This window comes from Saimiri boliviensis, chromosome 18, assembly GCF_048565385.1.
Source record: "Saimiri boliviensis isolate mSaiBol1 chromosome 18, mSaiBol1.pri, whole genome shotgun sequence".
NCBI lineage: Eukaryota > Metazoa > Chordata > Mammalia > Primates > Cebidae > Saimiri > Saimiri boliviensis.
Window position 1 is genome coordinate 11,687,876 of NC_133466.1, and position 20,259 is coordinate 11,708,134.

Consider the following 20,259-nt stretch of genomic DNA (forward strand, 5'->3'; position numbering starts at 1 on the left):
CCCAAAATAAAGCTAACTGCTGCTTCTGAGAAAATTCTTCTATAAAAACACTCCCATGCAGACAAATTTAGAAAAACAATGTCCCATGACACGAAGACACACAGAGACATACACGATGAGCGGACCGTATACACAGCTGAGGGGCATTCTTCACTCAGCAACCATTTAGAGAGGCTTTGCTGGAGGGGGAGGGCTCAGACGTTTCAAGCTACCTAGAGAAGTCTGGTGGGGGACTGAGGACTATTTGGAGGTGACAGTGGGCCCTGGGTGCTGTTTTGTATCTCTTCTCCCGAACTTTTTCTTTTTCTTTTTCTTTTTTTTTGAGACAGAGTTTCACTCCATCACCAGGCACCAGGCTGGAGTGCAGTGGCGCAACCTCAGCTCACTGCAACCTCCACCTCCGGGGTTCAAGCAATTCTCCTGCCTCAGCCTCCCGAGTAGCTGAGACTACAGGCGTGCACCACCACGCCCAGCTAATTTTTTTTTTTTTTTTTTTTTTTTTTGAGACGGAGTTTCGCTCTTGTCACCCAGGCTGGAGTGCAATGGCGCGATCTCGGCTCACCGCAACCTCCGCCTCCTGGGTTCAGGCAATTCTCCTGCCTCAGCCTCCTAAGTAGCTGGGATTACAGGCACGCACCACGATGCCCAGCTAGTTTTTCGTATTTTTAGTAGAGACGGGGTTTCACCATGTTGACCAGGATGGTCTCGATCTCTCGACCTCGTGATCCACCCGCCTCGGCCTCCCAAAGTGCTGGGATTACAGGCTTGAGCCACCGTGCCCGGCCAATTTTTTTATATTTTTAGTAGAGACAGGGTTTCACCATGTTGGCCAGGATCCTGCACTTTTTCACACCTGCCTCATCTGTACCCAAGACTTCGCTCCTACAGGCTAAGGCATGCCTTTGTCACGTCCCACGGGACCACAGCAGCCACTTGGCAGCCAATATATGTTCTGCCGATAGCACTGAGTGTGGGAGAAACTGCGGCGGGAGCTGGATTGTCCCCCACTCCGGTTACCCTAAATCGCAGCTCAGCTCCTGGCCTCCTTCTCCACGCCACAGCCCCTGACCCTGCTAAAACTCTAGCTCCTTTTTGGAAACTTCTTCCTCCCTAAACATGTCCACTCCGATAAGGCGATCTAGAATCCAACTTACTGTTTTGTACATTTTATACTGCAGGTTTGATTTGGGGCTGAAGACTTTGTCGGTGCCAGATGACCCCAAGGGCTTGGTGATCTGAGTCAGCAGGAGGAAGTCGTTGAAAAGGAAACCGTACAGCTCCTTGTTGCTCTTGGCCTTGTAGAGCTTCCCACTGTGCAGAAATTTGCGTGGCCCCAAGCAATTGGTCACAGAATTGAACACAAGTTGCTGAGAAAGGAAAACATAACCCAAAGTGTAACCGTTTTGTTTCTGCGCATCTGAGAGCACGGGCTCTGTCGGCATCAGAGGCCAGGCCCCAGCACACTCGGATCTTAGGCAAAAGTCAAGGACGGCTTTGAAGACTTTGGAGCCAAGAAATCAAAGTCAGACCAAGGCACTGTTCAGGGATTTCTGAGTATCAGAAAGAGTCTCAATGATCATTTCTGAGGCTTTTCCTCTAGGGGTATGCTAGTGTCTTAGGGGGGAATTGGTGTTTTTCTCCTTTTCTTTTTTTGAGACAGGGTCTCGCTATGTTGACCAGGCTGGAGTGCCGTGGCGTGATTATAGTTCAGGCAGCCTTGACCTCCCAGGCTCAAGCAATTCTCCCATCTCAGCTCCCTAACCCATGCCTGGCTAATTAAAAAAAAAAAAAATTGGGGGGTCTCGCTGTCCCAACTGGTCTTGAACTTCTGGCCTCAAGCGATCCTTCCACCTCAGGCTCTCAAAATACTGGGATCACAGGTGTGAGCCACTGAGCCTGGCTGCTTCTCTTTTTTATCTCCTGGGGAAATGAGGGAGCAGAAAGAAAAGTGCCCAGCTGGCTCCCACCTTGGGGAACTCCCTGTTCCACGCAGGGTCCGTGCAGGAAGCAACTCCAAGGGGAAGACCCCACACAGGTTCAGACAGTCCTTTGCGCTTCTGGAAAGCAGCAGGAACCCCCTCTCCAATTCCGTGGACAGATGCTACCTTTCAAGGCCCAACTGCAGTCCCGGCCTCTGGCACGTGTGTGACTGCAGAAATCAGTGGCGTTTAGCGACCTCTCAGTGCCAAACAGAACAGGTGCTATAGCGTGCAAACGAAATGTCACCCGACTCACCTGCTTAGCAAACAGGAAGGGAGCAGCTCCCTCCCTCCACTTACTACCCCTCAGAGACACTGCAGGCACAGAAGTGCGGCTCTAACATCTCTCTGGGGTCTGTGACCTCACCCCAGTAGGTTCTGAAGGGGCAGGGGGTACTGAGGTGGAGATGAACCCACACAGGCCCCCCCACCCCCGCTTTTTTTGAGATAGAGTCTTACTCTGTCAACCAGGCTGGAGCGCGATGGCGCGATCTCGGCTCACTGCAACCTCCGCCTCCTGGGTTCAAGTGATTCTCCTGTCTCAGCCTCCAGAGTAGCTGGGATTACAGGCGCTAGCGACTGCATTGGCATTTCTGCCTGGCAGTGCAGGGGCTGCTTGGGTCCCTTGTCTTCAGGATCAAGTCAATATTCCTTTGCATGACCCACAGGCCTCCTCAGCCCCACGGCCCATCATTCCTCTATATTCCTCCCCAGTGCCCTGCTCAGAATCTCAGAATAGTCCTCCACTCCTAATGCCCTGCCCCAATCTTTTTTTTTTTTTTTTTTAAGATAGGGTCTTGCTCTGTTGCCCAGGTCAGAGTGCAGTGGTGCAATCATGGTTCACTGCAGCCTCAAACTCCTGGGCTCAAGCAATCCTCTGCCTCAGCCTCCCAAGTGGCTGAGACTACAGGTTCATGCCACCACACCTGGTTAACTTTCTAAACATTTTTTTGAAGAGACAGGGTCTCACTATGTTGCCCAGGCTGGTCTTGAACTTCTGGCTTCAAGGGATCCTCCCACCTTGGCCTCTCAAAGTGCTGGGATCACAGGCCTGAGCCATGGTACCTGGCCTGTCTCCGAGGCTTCCTCCCCCAACTCCCAGTCAACCATCACCTCCAAGGCCCCCGAGAGTCCCCCATATAACTGTCCCTTGCTCCCATTACATGTCCCCACAGCACATGGCACCCAGCTCTGCCTCCTCACCCCTCACATCTTGTTGTAAATGTTGGTTTAGCCCCAGCTTCCTCCTGGACCATAAGCTCCTTGAGAGTGGGGGTCACATCTTATTTGTTTTTATGTCCTAGGGTTCAGTACTGAGCTGTGGCACATGGGTGGATACTCACTAAGTGCTTATTGAATGAATAAGCCTCCCTGTCCACCTTCAGTTGGTGTGGGATAAGCAAAAGTGTGGAAACAGAACTGTGGAAACTGAAGGGACAGCTGTGGGCTCGCATTTTTCACCCACCCTTTGACCTTGGTGTAGTGAAGGAAACAGGTTTTGAAAATGTGTGGTTTATCAGGCAGAAGTCACACAAGTTTACAACCACAATTCACACAAGGGGTGTGATGCCCAAACCCCTCTAAACTTAGTTTTGGATGATCACAATGACAATCCTCCCAGAAGGAGGACAATTTCAGACAACAAAGATGCCCGCAGGTAGGCCAGGTATGGTGGCCTGTATTCCCAGCACTTTGGGAGGCTGAGGTGGGCAGATCTTCTGAGGTCAGTAGTTCAAGACCAGCCTGGCCAACATGGTGAACCCCCATCTCTACTAAAAATACAAAAATTAGCCAGGAATGGTGGTGCATGCATGTAATCCCAGCTACTCAGGAGCTGAGGCAGAATTGCTTGAACCCAGGAGGCAGAGGTTGCAGGGAGCCAAGACTGCGCACTGCACTCCAGCCTGGGCAACAGAGAAAAATTTTTAAAAAAAAGATGCCCACAGGTAAAGTTCAAGGAACATTTAGTTCACAGTCAAAAATTATAATACATACAAGAAACAAGGTAAGTTTAGCAAGAGCTGGCAGAAACAACAGATAAAACAATAAGACCCATAACTTCAGGCTATGGGTTATGTATCTATCTATATCTATATCTATTTGTTTGTTGTTTTAAGACAAGGTCTACTCTATTGCCCAGGCTAGAGTGCAGTAGCATGATCATAGCTCACTGCAGCCTTGAACTCCTGGGCTCAAACAATCCTCCCACCTCAAGTATCAATCACCACACCCAACCAATTTTTTTTTGTATAGACAGAGTCTCACTCTGTTGCCCACGGTGGTCTTGAACTCAAACTATCCTCCTGCCTCCACTTCCCAAAGCACTGGGATTACAGGAGAGAGCCACTGAACCCGGTCAGGAATATCTATGTTTAAAATGTGTTAAGAAATAAAAAGCCCAGGCATAGTGGCTCACACCTGTAATTCCAGCACTTTGGGAGGCCAAGGTGGGTGGATCACAAAGTCAAGAGATTGAGACCATCCTGGCCAACATGGTGAAACGCTGTCTCTATTAAAAAATACAAAAATTAGCTGGGCATGGTGGCGCACACCTGTAGTCCCAGCTACTTGGGAGGCTGAGGCAGGAGAATTGCTCGAACCCAGGAGGCAGAGGATGCGGTGAGCCGAGATTGCGCCACTGCACTGCAGCCTGGCACCTGGCGACAAAGCAAGATTCTGTCTCAAAAATAAAAATAAAAATAAATAAATAAATAAATAAATAAATAAATAAGAAGCATTAACATTGGAGCAAAAAAACAAGATACAAGAAAGAAAGCAGCACAGCTGGGTGTGGTGGCGTGCACCTGTGGTCGCAGCTACTTGGGATGCTGAACTGGAAGGATCCCTTGAGCCTAGGAGATCCAGGCTTCAGTGATTGCGCCACTGTACTCCAGCAGCCTGGGGGACAGAGCAAGACCCTCCTGTCTCAAAAAGAAGGAAGAAGGGAAGGAAGGAAGGAAAGGAGGGAGGGAGGGAAAAAAGGAAGGATACCAGAAGACAGAGAAAATAAATAGAACTTCTGACAATGGGAAATGATATAATTTAAATTAAAAACTCAGTGGATGGCCAGGAGAGGTGGCTCATGCTTGTTATCCCAGCACTCTGGGAGGATCACCTGAGACCAGGAGTTTGAGACCAGCCTGAACAACATGGTGAAACCCCGTCTCTACTAAAAATATAAAAATTATCCAGGCATGGTGGCGTGTGCCTATAATCCGAGCTACTCAGGAGGCTGAGGCAGGAGAATCTCTTGAACCCAGGAAGTGGAGGTTGCAATGAGTCAAGCTCTCGCCACTGCACTCCAGCCTGGGTGACAGAGTGAGACTCCTTCTCAAATAAAATACATAAATAAATAAATACAAACTCAGTGGATGGATGAAACAGATGAGAAGCAGCTAGAGGGAGGTGAGGGCGCTATCAGCTGGAGAGGGGGGTTCATGCTTTTCCTTGTCCTCCTCCAGGCTGGTGGCCGAGGCTCAGCCGGGGGAGGCCGGGGTCCGGCCTGAGGGCAGCTACCTCAGACAGGCCTTCACACTGCACGTGGGCCTGGATCCACTCCAGCCGGTCCGAGTTCTCCTTCTCCCGCACCCCTTCGTTCACCTGGGAGCAGAGCTCTTCCGCCTTCTCCAGGGCGTGCTTCAAGTGGCTGTGGTCCGGGTGGTTTTCAGGGGTGTTCTCCAGGATCTACACAGGAAAACAAAAGCAACCACCTCCTTTCAGGCAATGTGGGTGCGCTTGTGATCTGGAGTCCTGCAGGACGAGGCCCAGTGGGGCAGGGCACCATCCTCTCATGAACGGTGCCCACTAGAGCAACTGCAGCTCTGAGCACCCACATGGCAATCACGTGGCAGATGACAGCCACTCTTTTTTGGCTCTAGTGGGTGGCCCTGCGGAGCAGTGGATGGTCCCACCCCTGAGGCCTTAGCCCAGCCACACTCCCGCAATGTCCAGGGCAAGCTGTGTGATCTGTCCTGCAAAATGCTAACATCATAGGGTGGACCGTGGGCCACACGCACGCAGACTCACAGGATCACAGCATGTACCTATAACCATGGAGCCAGGGGGGACCTTAGAATTCCTCTTTGAAAACGTTTACTGTTTCACAGAGGAAGAAACGAGTTCCCGAGACCAGGAGCAAAGCCCAGGCATCCTAGCCCCAGTTCCACACTGCTTTCCCACCTGTCCACTCACCTGGGGGAACTTAAAATACAATTCTGGCATTTGATGTGCAGAGTGTTCCATCAACCCACTGATGAGGGTCAAAGAGCCAACAGGTGCCCTTGGGGGGGCAGGACAGGGACAGCGCTGTCTCTGTTTAGCGTGCAGCCTTGGGCATACGAGGAGTGGTGGCTGCAGCAAGGGTGAGGGCACCCGCACAGAGAATGGCTCTTTTCTCGGCCCACACACCTCTGGAACCACATGCAGATGGGTGCATCAGAGCAAGAGTGTGATTTTCTAAGCAGACCATTCGAGTTGGGGGTTAAGAGTGCCAGCTCTGGAGCTGGACCTCCTGAATTTAAATCCCTGCCCCACCGCAGACCAGCCATGATTTGGGCTGGTCACATAAATGTTCTTTGTTTTTGTGATTGTTGTTTTTGTTTTTTTGAGATGGAGTTTTAGTCTCATTGCCCAGGCTGGAGTGCAGTGGTACAGTCTCAGCTCACTGAGACTCTACCTGCTGCGTTCAAGCAATTCTCCTGCCTCAGCCTCCCAAATAGCGGGGATTACAGGCACCCACCACCATGCCCAGCTAATTTTTGTATTTTTAGTAGAGACAGGTTTCACCATGTTGACCAGGGTGGTCTCGAACTCCTGACCTCAGGTGATCCACCTGCCTCGGCCTCCCAAAGTGCTGGAATTACAGGTGTGAGCCACTGCACCCAGTCATAAATCTTCTTTTTTGTCTTGCTCTGTCACCCAGGCAGGAGTGCAGTGGCACAATCTTGGCTCACTGCAATCTCTGCCTCCCAGGTTCAAGCAATCCTCCTGCCGCAGCTTCCTGAGTAGCTGGGACGTCTCTACTAAAAATACAAAAATTAGCCACCACGCCTGGCAGCTAACTTTAGTAGAGATGGGGATTTTGCCATGTTGACCAGACTGATCTCAAACTCCTGGCCTCAAGTGATCTGCCCACCTCAGCCTCCCAAAATGCTGGATTAGAGGCGTGAGCCACCACCACGCCTGGCCCACATAAATATTCTGAGGCTCAGGTTCCTCCCATGAGAATTGGGGAGGTTAATAGCTTCCTTTATAAGGTTGTGCGGAGGACTAAGTGACTTGATACACATGGACCTCTTGGCAAAGCACCTGGCCCTTAGAAAGTGCTTAATAAGCAGGAGTGATTACCATCAGATCTGCAATGGACTTGAAAACAGTCACCACCCTGTGCTGGAGAATGAAGAAAGACCCTAAGCCACCTTTGAAATATCCCAGGAGAATGCTGAGGACATATTTGCCCAAGCCTTGTCCATGTACAAATAATATAAAAGGCCCAGACGCTGAATAGTATCTCATCCCAGAGGCATACCGTGCTTTAAAGTCCTAAGTAGGTGCGCAAATGGAGAAAAACACTAACTGTTTTCTATGTCCTGTGTGTCCACAAATCAATTCCAAGCAACAACCCCAACCTCTGGCACCAATCCTGACTGTACCTTAGAATCCATTTGGAAAATCTGAAGCCTCATCCATGACTAAACCGAAATCCCTGGGGGTGAAACTCAGGCTTAGGGATTTTCTAGAGCTTCCCAGATGTTCTAATATGCAGCCAAGTCTGAGAATGACTACTCTAGGCTAGGAACCCACCCAGCTGGCTTGAGGAAATTCCTTTGTTTTGTTTAGTTTCAAAATCCAAACAGGGTTATCAATTTTTCTAATTATAAAATATTAGACAATGCACAAAATTTAGAAAATTCAAAAAGTTATGAAGAACCTCATCTGAAGAGAACCTCTGTCTAGGTGTTAATTAATATACTCTGCCTACATACATACATACATACACAATTTTTTAAAAATAAAAATTGCTTTGGGAGGCTGAGGTGGGTGGATCACCTGAGGTCTGGAGTTTGAGACCACCCTGGCCAACGTGGTGAAACTCCATCTCTACTAAAAATACACAATTTAGTCAAGCATGGTGGCACACACTTTTAGTCTCAGCTACTCAGGAGGCTGAGGCAGGAGAATCTCTTAAACCCAGATGGTGGACGTTGCAGTGAGCCAAGATCGTGCCACTGCACTCCAGGCTGGGTAGAGTGAGACTCTGTCTCAAAAAAATAAAAAAAATAAAAAGTGGATCATACTACTATTTTGTACACCATACTATTTTTCACACTGCTTTATAGTACAAAGTTCCAAATCCATTTCATACATACTATCATATTTTAGGGTTTTATAATATATCATTATTGGGGCAGACTCCAGTAATGGGCACCTCACTGAACACAATGCATTTAAATAGTTCCCTTACCATAAAACTTTATGTTGTTTCCAACTTCTCAATATTTCTCAAATTAATTCCTTAGAATAAATTCCTAGAGATGGAATTGCTGAGCCAAAGAGAAATTATAGTTGGATCTATACATCGCCTTCCAAAAAAAGGCTGTATCAATTTAACTTCCATCCAGATCCTTGCCAACACTGGGGAACTACAATCTTTTCAACATACGCCCATCTGGCAAGATTCATCAAAGTATCATACATGCCCATTTGGCAAATCAAAGTATTTTCTTCTTTTGTTATATATTTTCATTTATTGCCTGTGAGTTTGAACTTTTTATACATTTAGTACGTAAGTGTTCTCAGTGATAAAGCTAACATTTATATACTGCCTAGTATAAGCCACTTTGCATATGTCAACTCAGCTAATTCTCACATCACTATGCAGTAGGTACTACCAGTATCCCTATTTTACAGACTAGAAACTGAGGCCCAGAGAGGTTATGGAACTTATCGCACACAGCGGTAAGTACCAAGATTCAAATCCAGCCAGCCCAGCTCCAGGCTATGTGCACTTCACTGCTATTACACTACACTGCCTCTCAGCAACTTCTATATTCTTTTTTTTTTTTTTTTTGAGGCAGAGTTTCACTCCGTCACCCAGGCTGGAGTGCAGTGGCTCAATCATAGCTCACTGCAGCCTGACCTTCCAGACTCAAGTGATTCTCCCACCTCAGCCTCCCCTCCTGACATATACCACCATGCCTGGCTAGTTTTTTTTATTTTTATTTTTTGTAGAGATGGGGGTTCACCATGTTGCCCAGGCTGGTATTCAACTCTTGGGCTCAGGCAATCCTTCTGCCTCAGCCTCCCAAAGTGCCAGGACTACAGACGTGAGCCGTCATGCCTGGCCTTTGCCTGTTCTTCTATTAGAGTATTTGTGGTTGTGGTAAGGGTGCTTGATATAGCTACAGATATCTACTTACATTTTAGTAGCTATGCATGTACAGTTAAAAGTATGTTTACCCAGTTTATGCCTGTCATTTGTCTTTTTCTTTTCTTTTTTATTCTTTCTGTCACCGAGGGTGGAGTGCAGTGGCATGATCATAGCTCACTGTAGCCCCAAACTCCTGGGCTCAAGGATCTTCCTGCCTCAGCCTCTAGAGTAGCTGGGACTACACATACATCCCACCATGCCTGGCTGAGCTTTTAGAAAATGTTGTAGAGATAAGGGGGTCTCACTATGTTTCCCAGGCTGGTCTTGCACTCCTGGCCTCAAGCGATCCTCCCACACGGCCTCCCAAAGTGCTGGGATTACAGGCATGTGTTACCATACCCAGCTTGTCATTTGCCTTTAAACTTTGCTCAGTATATTTTGTTGTGAGAAGTTTTTAAGAAAAATTTTAATGCAAATAACATATTAACATATTCTTGGTATGCAAGATTCAATCACTACAGAAATATGTACAGCAAATGTAAAAATTTCCTTCATTTCCCTACCCCTGAGGTAACCACTGCCAACAGACTGAAGGGCATTCCTTCAGATGCCCTTTATATATTTAACAGTTGCATGTAAAGTTTTTCCCCTCCTTTTGCAAAATGCATCATACCATAGAATTGTTTAGTGAGTTTAGTGTTGCTTTTTTCACATAACAGCATTTTCTCAGTGTCTTTCCATGCTGATATATACAGTAGAAGTTGCCCTGTACCTTTTTAAATATTTTCATAGTACAGATCTACCATATTTATTTAACTATTCCCATTAATGAACATCTAGGTTGTTCCCAGAATAAAAGATAGGGGTTTGTTTGTTTGTTTGTTTGTTTGTTTGTTTGTTTGTTTTGAGATAGAATCCTACTCTGTTACCCAGGCTGGAGTGCTGGAGTCTGATCTCAGCTCATTGAAACCTCTGCTTCCTGGGTTGAAGATATTCTCCCGTCTCAGCCTCCCAAGTAGCTGGGATTACAGGTATGCACCATGTAAGGAACATGGCTGTGCTGCAGCCAGGCAGACATAGGTTGAAGTAAACATCCTGCATGACTCAGCGGGATTGGAGTGCAAGTGCACAATTCCATGCATTATATATTCACAGCTTTGTAGCCATAACATGGGAGGCTCATCACCTGGCTCCAAGCCACTATTATGTGTGAGGTGTATAAAGGCAACACTGACACTGTGAAAAAGCTGCTGAATAAAGCCATGTCCCATCTACCTGCTGTCTCTCGAGTGTTCTTTCAGCTCCCTGCCCTATGTCCACACATTCCCCTTGGACCTCAGCTGGGGCTCGATCCTGACACACCATTACTCCCGGCTAATTTTTTCCATGTTTTTAGTCCAGACAGGGTCTCAGCATGTTGGCCAGGCTGGTCTTGAATGCCTGACCTCAAGTGATCCACCTGTCTCAGTCTCCCAAAGTGCTGGGATTACAGGTGTGAGCCACCACACTCCGCCGAAAGTTTGGTTATTTTTTTAGGTTTCTGTGATCTAAATCCTTTAAGTTTCTGTCTTTGAGACCATGCTAAGAATTTTTCCACATCAGTATCATAAAAATATTTAGTCTTAGTACTTTGGCGGATTTCATATGTATCTCATAGATGACCACTTTTCAATTCTTTTCTTAGTTCAGCTGATTTTCAGTTTATTCTTCTGGGTGCTCTGGAAGTACTCAATAGTGTTTCTGCAAATAATGATATTTCCCTTTTTTCCCCCCTCTTTTTAATATTTATGCTGTTCAGTCCTTTTCTTGTTTTAGTTTTTCTCCCATTGGCTAGATCTAGAACACCTATTTTAAAAGCTTGTTTTCCGCTTCAATTTGTAATTAAACATTGGGAGAAAAAAGAGAAGTACTGAGTTAATTAAACAGTAACTGTGGTGTTGGAAGAGAGAAAACAGTAGGTTGAAAGCTTATTTTGAAACTAATTATTTAATTCAGCCAAAGATTCACAGTGTATTTTGTGGAGTTAGCTGGGGCTGGAAAGAGGAGATGGCTTATGTGGGAGGGAGATTTGTCACATGTAAGAAGATGGAGCAAATAAGGAAACACAATGAGGATACTGAGAGCCGGGCTCTTCACAGAGCAGGGAGTTACAAACGCAGAAAGGGGAAGGCTGGAATCGATTCTGCAGTACTAGATTAGAATAGGAGGTATCGGTGTGAATTCATGAGTTCTAATATACATGGATAGATGGATCTAGAAATAAATATAAATATATGTGTATATACATTGGCACATGTAAATATGTGTGCATGAAAAGACATTCATATATTTCCCGGCTCTGCCACTGAGAGGAACACAAAGCAAAAACACCCCAACAACAATGAGCACACCAGTGCCCACATTTGAGTTTCTAAATACCATTCTCTATTAAAAGGAACCAGATCTAAAACCTCTTTCCAGGAGCTACACTCCCTGTGGTTTTATGAGCATAGGCTCAGAGGACTTCTAAGTCTGTTCACTTGTTTTACAGGTGGAGACACTGAAACCTTAATTTGGTTCTTTGTTTTTTTCTTTTGGTATTGGCTTTCTCAAAGTGACAGGAGAAGAACAGTCATCTAATATCAACACAGTGCCTGATATGGTTTGGCTGTGTCTCTACCCAAATCTCATCTTGAATTGTAGTTCCCATAATTCCCACATGTTGTAGGAGAGAACAGGTGGAGATAATTGAATCATTGGAGTGGTTTCCCATCCTGTTACTGTGATAGTGAATGAGTTTTCATGAGATCTTCTGGTTTTATAAGGGGTTTCCCCCTTCGCTGGGCTACGATTCTTCTCCTTCCTGCCATGATGTGAAGAAGGATGTGTTTGCTTCCCCTTCCATCACGATTGTAAGTTTCCTTACAATCAGGCATCCCCAGCCATGTAGAACTGAGTCAATTAAACCTCTTTCCTTATTAATTACCCAGTCTTGGGCAGTCCTTTATAGCAGTGTGAGAATGGGCTAATAGTGTCTCACAATGGCCTTCTGAAGACAGGTTATGGGCATTACGTTTCTTTCTCTTTCCTGCTAAGAAAATCAAGGCCTAGAGGCACTGGGCCTATCTTTGAGAAAGAATCAGCCAGGCACTGTGGCTCACACCTATAATTCTGTAATCCCAGCACTTCGAGAGGCAGAGACAGGCAGATCACCTGAGGTTGGGAGTTTAAGGCCAGCTCGACCAACATGGAGAAACCCTGTCTCTACTAAAAATATAAAATTAGCCGGGTGTGGTGGTGCATGCCTATAATCCCAACTATTTGGGAGACTGAGGCAGGAGAATGGCTTGAACCCAGGAGGTGGAGGTTGCAGTGAGCCAAGATTGTGCCATTGCACTCCAGCCTGAGTGACAAGAGCAAAACCTCATCTTAGAAAGAAAGAAAGAAAGAAAGAATCAAGGGAGAAAGGCAGAGACCACAGACTGTTTCTGTGATTCCATGTTATTTTCTTTTAGAAAAAAATAAAAATAAAAAAATTAAGGACTAAGGGCTCATTTCCTGACTTACAAGGTAGAAGTCACTTGGTCCTTGGTCACACGTCTGAAGACTGTGCAGTATTAGCTCTCGTGGGTTTTTTGTTTTTGTTCTTTTTTTTTTTTTTTTTTTTTTTTGAGACGGAGTTTCGCTCTTGTTACCCAGGCTGGAGTGCAATGGCGCGATCTCGGCTCACCGCAACCTCTGCCTCCTGGGCTCAGGCAATTCTCCTGCCTCAGCCTCCTGAGTAGCTGGGATTACAGGCACGTGCCACCATGCCCAGCTAATTTTTTTTTGTATTTTTAGTAGAGACGGGGTTTCACCATGTTGACCAGGATGGTCTCGATCTCTCGACCTTGTGATCCACCCGCCTCGGCCTCCCAAAGTGCTGGGATTACAGGCTTGAGCCACCGCGCCCGGCCTTGTTATTTTTTGAGACAGAGTCTTGCTCTGTCACCCAGGCTGGAGTGCAGTGGCACAATTTCAGCTCACTGCAATCTCTGCCTCCTGGGTTCAAGAGATTCTCCTGCCTCAGCCTCCTGCATAGCTGGGACTACAGGCGTGTGCCACCATGCCCAGCTAATTTTTTGTGTTTTTAATAGAGATGGGGTTTCACCGTGTGAGCCAGAATGGTCTCGATCTCCTGACCTCATGATCCCCTCTCCTCGGCCTCCCAAAGTGCTGTTTTTTGTTTGTTTGTTTTTAGAGAGAGGCAGGGTCTCGTTATGCTGCCCAGGCTGAGCTTAAACTCCTGGGCTCAAGCGATCGGCCCACCTTGGCCTCCTGAGTGCTGGGATTACAGGCGTGAGCCACCGAGCCCCGCCAGCTCTTTGTGTGGTAAACCAGCTTTTCTGTCTGAGTTACCAGGCAGACCTCTGACGACACCTTGTTGTCTTGTGCTTTCTACATGACAGCTACCAGTATGTTTGCTGGGAAACTCATCCATGGCCCACCCCCTTCAATGTAGAGAAAGCATTCCCCTGCTTGAAAAGGCAAGATGGGTACTTACATTTTTAATGATCAGTGGGTATCTTGTTACCCGTTGCATAGGCTTCAGTATAAAACTAGAGAGTGGCATCCCTTTACACCGAGGGTCCATTGCCAATCTCTGAAATAAGAGATGTTTTTAAATGTACTTAAGAAACTTGCAAAATCCAAAGTTAGTGACATCAATGCTAACGTCAGTGAGGACTCCCCACCCGTTACGTTATCTCATTTATCTGGACGACAACTGAGAGACCTGGGGGTGGAAGGGCCCGACTAGTTACCCTGTCCAGGATGACACACTTTCCAGATGGAGAATGGAGCTCCATTCTCCAGATGTGACTCAGCCAGCAGGGTGAAGCCCTGCATGCCGGACCCAGCATACCTTCCACAGGATGCGTGGTTCCTTACACACAGAGATGAGATTCTGGCTTTAATATTTCATCTGGATGTCTGCAAAAACTTTATAACATTCCCAGGAACAAGAGTCACGAGACTGTACAGTTAGAGGAAAAATTCTCCTTACATCCTAGAGCTGCTGGAAGGGCTGAATCTCATCGTCTATTTTCAGGTGGAGCCTGCACGTGGAGCCTCTGGGAGTCCCAGGTAGGGCTGAGAGAGAGAAGCTGATACATTAGGGGTCAAGACTCCAGTCTCAGGGTCTGGTGACTTTGCTGTCAAAGTCTGTGGTCCAGTTTAATGCCTTAGAAATGGGCAGCTGCATTGACTGGAGCCCTGAGACCTGATAACTGTCAGCACAGGGACCTGCTCCAGCTGTGGACACCATGATTCCAGGAACACCTCACAGCTGGCAATGATGTCCCACATTCCTGCTGGGATGAGGCGGGGAGAGATGAAGAGGAGAGGGCCAGGGAGGGACGAGGAGGCCCCTGCCCTGGGCTGGTGTCAGCACTTCCCTGAAGTTCAAGTGCATCCAACAATGAACTCATCTTGCCCAGGCCCAGAAAGAGCCCAGCCCTTGGCTGAAACCCCAGGCGGTCCATGGCGCCCAGCAGCCCAGCATCTGCTCTCCCACCTCCATCCACCCAAGGCCTCCTTCTTAGCAATCTTTCTCCCCTTGGAATGGCCTCAGAGTGCCCGGTGCCTTGGCTGGCAAGTCTAGGCATTTGACGCTGAGACACACCACGAGGGGCAGAGACAACAAGCCCACGTGAGGCCCTGACCAAGAAGGAGCCACGCTTGTACCTCACCACAGTGATTCCACAAGCACTATCCTAGGGCAGGTGAGTGTGGCCTGTCCCCAAAATGCATGAGATCCAAAGATACGCCTGTTGTTATTATTTTGCTGTTTACTCATCAAAAGGCACCTGTTTCATAGAAGGGATTTTATGCTCTTCCTACTTTTGTTCTCCAGGAGAGATGGGAGCTGTTTGAATGGCCCAGCATGGCCAGCAGAGATCCACCCTGAGCAAGGCCAAGTCCCGGAGCTGCAGGTCTTCCAGGAGCATCCGCGTTACCTCCCCAAACATCCCTTGGTGGACACCCTACTCTCCAGATGCCTGCTACCCCCAAGGAAGAGGGCCTGACATCCCACACTGACTCTCACAGGCTGCCTAGGCTGGAGCCTATCAAGCAGAACCAACTGGGAAAGGAATGAAGGCGCCACCGGGAATCCTGGCCATTCCCTCTGCAGGTGAAGGGCAGAGACCGGCAATGAACTGAAGATGTGGCGATTAAACACAAGAGGAAATCTGAGACCTGCCTGGGCCTTGCAAATGAAATGAGATTTAAATATGCATCCAAATAACACCACTAGCATCTGGAAAACAGATCCCTTGAAGACACTTCAAGCTTCTGAGCCCAGGGCTCGCCCCTCCTCTCCAAGCCCACCCCATCGGTGACAGCCACACTTGCCGGGGAGTGCCAGTCCACTACGGCGCAGGCAAGACCCCAGACCCTGTTGGCCTTGAGCGGGAATGTGCTTGCAGACTTTTGAACTAGCCCTTCACACGTCCAGCTGCCCAGCGATCGCCACTCTGGGGCCCAGTTTCTGCACAGCCTGGATCCTTACTTTGACAAACTCCTTGAAGTCTGGGGCCTCGTCCGTCTTCTGCTGGATCAGGGCAGCCCCGTTGAGCTGGCGGCTGCAGAAGCGGATGTAGGGCTGCATGTGCGGCAGCTGCGCGCTCAGGATGTCACCAATCATCTTCACGGGCATCTTCTCCCCGGACATCTTCTTGCGGACTCTCAGCGCTCTGCACGGAAACACGGGAGGTGAGCCCCCCGCCTTCACGCTGCCTGACAGCAGCACGGCACACTTCTAGGTTGCACAGAAACAGAATGTGTGTGAGGGGCACAGACTCAAGGGCCGCTACAGGATCTATGTGGGAGACGAGGAATGGAGACAGAAACGAGTCTAGGGCTACAGAGAGGTAGCATCAGGGCATTTTTCTTTGGCATTTTTCTGTTTGCTACAATTTTTGTTTTCTTGGAGTTTTTTCTTGAACAACCCAGACAGGTCCCCTGTGTCAATGTCTCGCTATGCAGATTATCGGTGGTGAAAGCCCCTGGCCAGTGTGGCCTGAGCACCCACCCTATTTCCAGGAGGCGCTTCTGCCCAACAGAAGTTGCTACTGCCGGAGGATGGGAAGGCGGTTTGGGACTAAAAACCTACGGACGGCAAGACAACTGCCTTGGCAAAATAATCCCACTAGATTCGGCACAAGCCAGGCATCAATGACCGTTAACTATTCCTGTCGTTCACTGCTTCATTGCTGGAGCTAAGTTAACTGAATTAAGAGAAGTTCAGAAAAGAGATCTATTATTATGACAATGGGCCAATGGACCCCCCCCCCCAAAAAAAAAAATGTATATCCTGGAATCCAGGAGAGGTGCTAATAGGACTGGGAAGTGTTTGTTCTGGAAGACGGGCACAGCACTGAGCTTATACACGGTAAGGACAGCAATGTACTACATGGCAGGACCACAACATGAGGCCATGAGCGTGTTCGGCTCTCCTCGTTGTGATCATGGGTGGATGGATGGGTAGATGGAACAAAATGGTGTGACCTACGGTTTTAACACGAGGCTGGGAGGCTGTCCCTATTTAATTCCTTTGGCTGCCTCCATGGTCATGCAGGAGACGCCTTCGAGGTATGGGGCGGGCTATCAAATTCCAAGGAATCTCTGTAATATTTATAATAGGCTTTAAATACTTCAGATCACTTTCTTTTCTTTCTCCCACATTTTGGCTACAATAAAATCCCTTGGACTGGCAAGCCAGGGAGAGAAACTTAGGGACCCTAAATGATGGGGTGTGAGCAGTCAGCAATTCTATCCGAAGTGGATTCCCTAACCGGCTGCCCAGCACCGGCTGCCTGGGATGTGGGGAGCGGTGGCAGCTTGGTGTTCTCAGAATGGCCCAAGGGCCACTGCCCCATTGAGGGGTTGGTGTGAAATACCCCAACAATGCAGAAATGTGCTCAAGGGTGATGTCGACATTAATTTGAGGGATGAGAGCCCTGAATAGCCGTGTTAGAAATTTGCCATGAATGGAAACAGGAAGAAATTCCATCATTTTCCTATGAGGAGTAGTTTTTTTTTTTAACAAGGGAGTAAAAAGTACTTTCACCCTTTCCTTCTCCTGTTTTGCTTTGTTTGAGACAGAGTCTTATTCTGTGGCCCAGGCTGGAGTACAGTGGTGCAATCCCAGCTCACTGCAACCTCTGCCTCAGTCTCCCGAGTGACTGGAACTACAGGCACCTGCCACCACACCCTGCTAATTTTTGTATTTTTAGTAGAGATAAGGTTTTGCCATGTTGGCCAGGCTGGTCTCGAACTCCTGACCTCAAGTGATCCACCTGCCTTGGCCTTCCAAAGTACTGGGATTACATGTGTGCGCCACCATCCCGGCCTGCTTTTTCTTAAAGGATGAGGGAGACAAGAAAAAAGGAAAAGAAGAAAGATCGTCCACAGACAGTGATTGTCTTGAGGGATTAGTTCCTGGGTTCTGCACACCCACACTTGTAGACTGGAGTTGCCCAACCCGAAGACGGGCCTAAAATTAAGGCCTGATTCACTATGGACTAGGCACCTATTAGGCTCAGCTGTGGGTCTTGATTCAGGATGATCTACTGCATAGGCCAGGCGTCCCCAAACTTTTTACACAGGAGGCCAGTTCACTGTCCCTCAGACCGTTGGAGGGCCGCCACATACTGTGCTCCTCACACTGACCACCAATGAAAGAGGTGCCCCTTCCTGAAGTGCGGCGGGGGGCCGGATAAATGGCCTCAGGGGGCCACATGCGGCCCGCGGGCCGTAGTTTGGGGACACCTGGCATAGGCAAAGACTTATGAGGACTGGAGGGTGTCACAGGCCCAGGGGTCACGTGACTCAGCTGCTGCAGCCACCCCAAGAGTACTCTGCCTTGTGGTGAGCTGATCGGCATTCTCCTAGAAAGATTTAGAGATGAGAGGCCTTGAACTGACTGCAAAAGGCAATCGACTGGCTAATGAACGTTTCAAAGACCATTCAGTGTTTGCTGACACATGAGTGTCCCTAAGCCTCTGAAGTCTGCAGACCACGTGGACAGTCATGGTGCTAGCCTGTGTGAATGCTTCCTATGTGTCAAACACAGCTTTAGATATAGTATTACCCCCACTTCCTGTAGGGGAAACTGAGGCACACAGAAATTGAATGATCTGACCAAAGTCACTGAGCTAATAGGTGGCAGAGGTAACCCAAGAACCCAGGTCTGACTCCAGAGCCAACAGTTGGGACCACAGCCTCAGAGTCCCCAACCCACCTCCTGCCACAGCTGCCCCCCTATCTTCCCAGATGCAGCTGCCCTGCCCCTCCCATCTCACCCTCAGGCCTTTCCCTGCTGGCCCCAGCCTCAGCCTCTGTACTTCCCGCCCCGCTGGGCTTCCCGCCTCTGCCCCATGCCCTCTCTCCTTCCGTCTTCTCATTCTCCCAGACCCACGTCCTTTTCTTCTTCTTTTCCACCGTCTGTCTTTACCACCCAAAACTGATTTTTATTTTTTATTTTTCCTTCATTTTCTGCTTAAACAAGATCAAATGGAATCCATTTTTCTTTAGTTAAAAAGAAGATTCGTCAACTCTGTTAGATACAGTGAACTCCAAGTTTCTCTTCAAAGAGTCAGCGTGTCAGTGTGTTCAGCTCTCTTATTCTTTAATTCTCTATTTTAAAGTTTAACTTCCTTGTAGTTCCAGTAAACAACCTTCTCCACCAGTTCTAATCAGTAGTTCACATCTATTCCCCTGGCCCCCGGCTCTGTCCTGACTCATCCCCATCACCTGCTCCAGTCACCTGCTCCGGTCGCCTTCTTTGACCTAGGTGACCCCTGGCTACCTGCTCTGACCCACCCGTAACTGTCCTTCCTGCCAAAACCACCCACCCCGCCATTCCAGCTTGGACCCCTGCTCTCTTTAAAATAGCCAGTCGGGATTAGTCTAGCTCATGCGGTCTAACCCTCGCCAATAGAGGAACGGCACAGCAGCAGGGACGACCCCCATCAGGCATAAGTACCCCTTTTCCTCCCTTGTCCAAATGTACGGTCCTCCACTGCTTCATCTGTAGCCGCACCCTTCTATAGAAGGAGACTGCCTTGCCGAAAGGATTCATCTTCGAGTGCTATTTCTTTTGCAGCATTGAAATTTTACTTATAACAAATATTTAAGACAACCCCTTTGTTGGGACAAGCTCTCTTTTTTCTTTTCTTTTCTATTTTTCCAGCAAGGAAACAGGAAAGGCTCTTGATAAAAAAAACAGTTCACCAAATCTGGGTTGGCCACTCACCTCACTTCTGCTTCCCTTCTGCTATCATTTCTTTTTTTCTTTTTTCTTTTCTTTTTTTTTTTTTTTTTTTTTTTTTTTTTTTTTGGTGACGCAGCCTTGCTCTGTTGCCTAAGCTGGAGTGCAGTGGTGAGATCTTGGCTCACTGCAGCCTCTGTCTCCTGGGTTCAAGCATCTCCTGCCTCAGACTCCTGAGTAGTTTGTATTACAGGCATGCACCACCATGCCCGGCTAATTTTTTTTTTTTTTTTTTTTTGAGACAGAGTCTCCTCTGTCACCCAGGCTGGAGTGCAGTGGTGCCATTTCAGCTCACTGAAACCTCCACCTCCCAGGTTCAAGTGATGCTCCTGCCTCGGCCTCCCGAGTAGTTGGATCTACAGGTACGTGCCACCACACCCAGACAATTTTTTGTATTTTTAGTAGAGACGAGGTTTCACCATGTTAGCTAGGATGGTCTCGATCTCCTGACCTTATGATCTGCCCACCTTGGCCTCCCAAAGTGCTGGGATTACAGGTGTGAGCCACCACGCCCGGCCTTTTTGTTTGTTTGTTTGTCTTTTTAGTAGAGACGAGGTTTTGCCATATTAACCAAGCTGGTCACCTTCTCCTGACCTCATATGATCTGACTGCTTCAGCCT

The 20,259-nt window shown here is 48.0% G+C and overlaps 1 protein-coding gene across 9 annotated transcripts in view; it reads right to left on the reverse strand.

The window, feature by feature from the left end:
* ITSN1 (intersectin 1) overlaps window positions 1–20,259 on the reverse strand; it is a 248,418-nt gene that overhangs the window by 16,626 nt on the left and 211,533 nt on the right. For 8 of the 9 annotated variants that reach the window (XM_074389318.1, XM_074389317.1, XM_074389319.1 and 5 more), the window contains 4 exons: window positions 15,878–16,061; window positions 13,871–13,969; window positions 5,496–5,663; window positions 1,155–1,367 (listed from right to left, as the gene is read on the reverse strand). In XM_074389318.1, the coding sequence (XP_074245419.1) occupies window positions 1,155–1,367; window positions 5,496–5,663; window positions 13,871–13,969; window positions 15,878–16,061 (664 nt within the window). Of the gene's footprint in view, window positions 1–1,154; window positions 1,368–4,644; window positions 4,901–5,495; window positions 5,664–13,870; window positions 13,970–15,877; window positions 16,062–20,259 lie in introns of those variants that run through there. The other variant, XM_074389321.1, reaches the window with a different exon arrangement.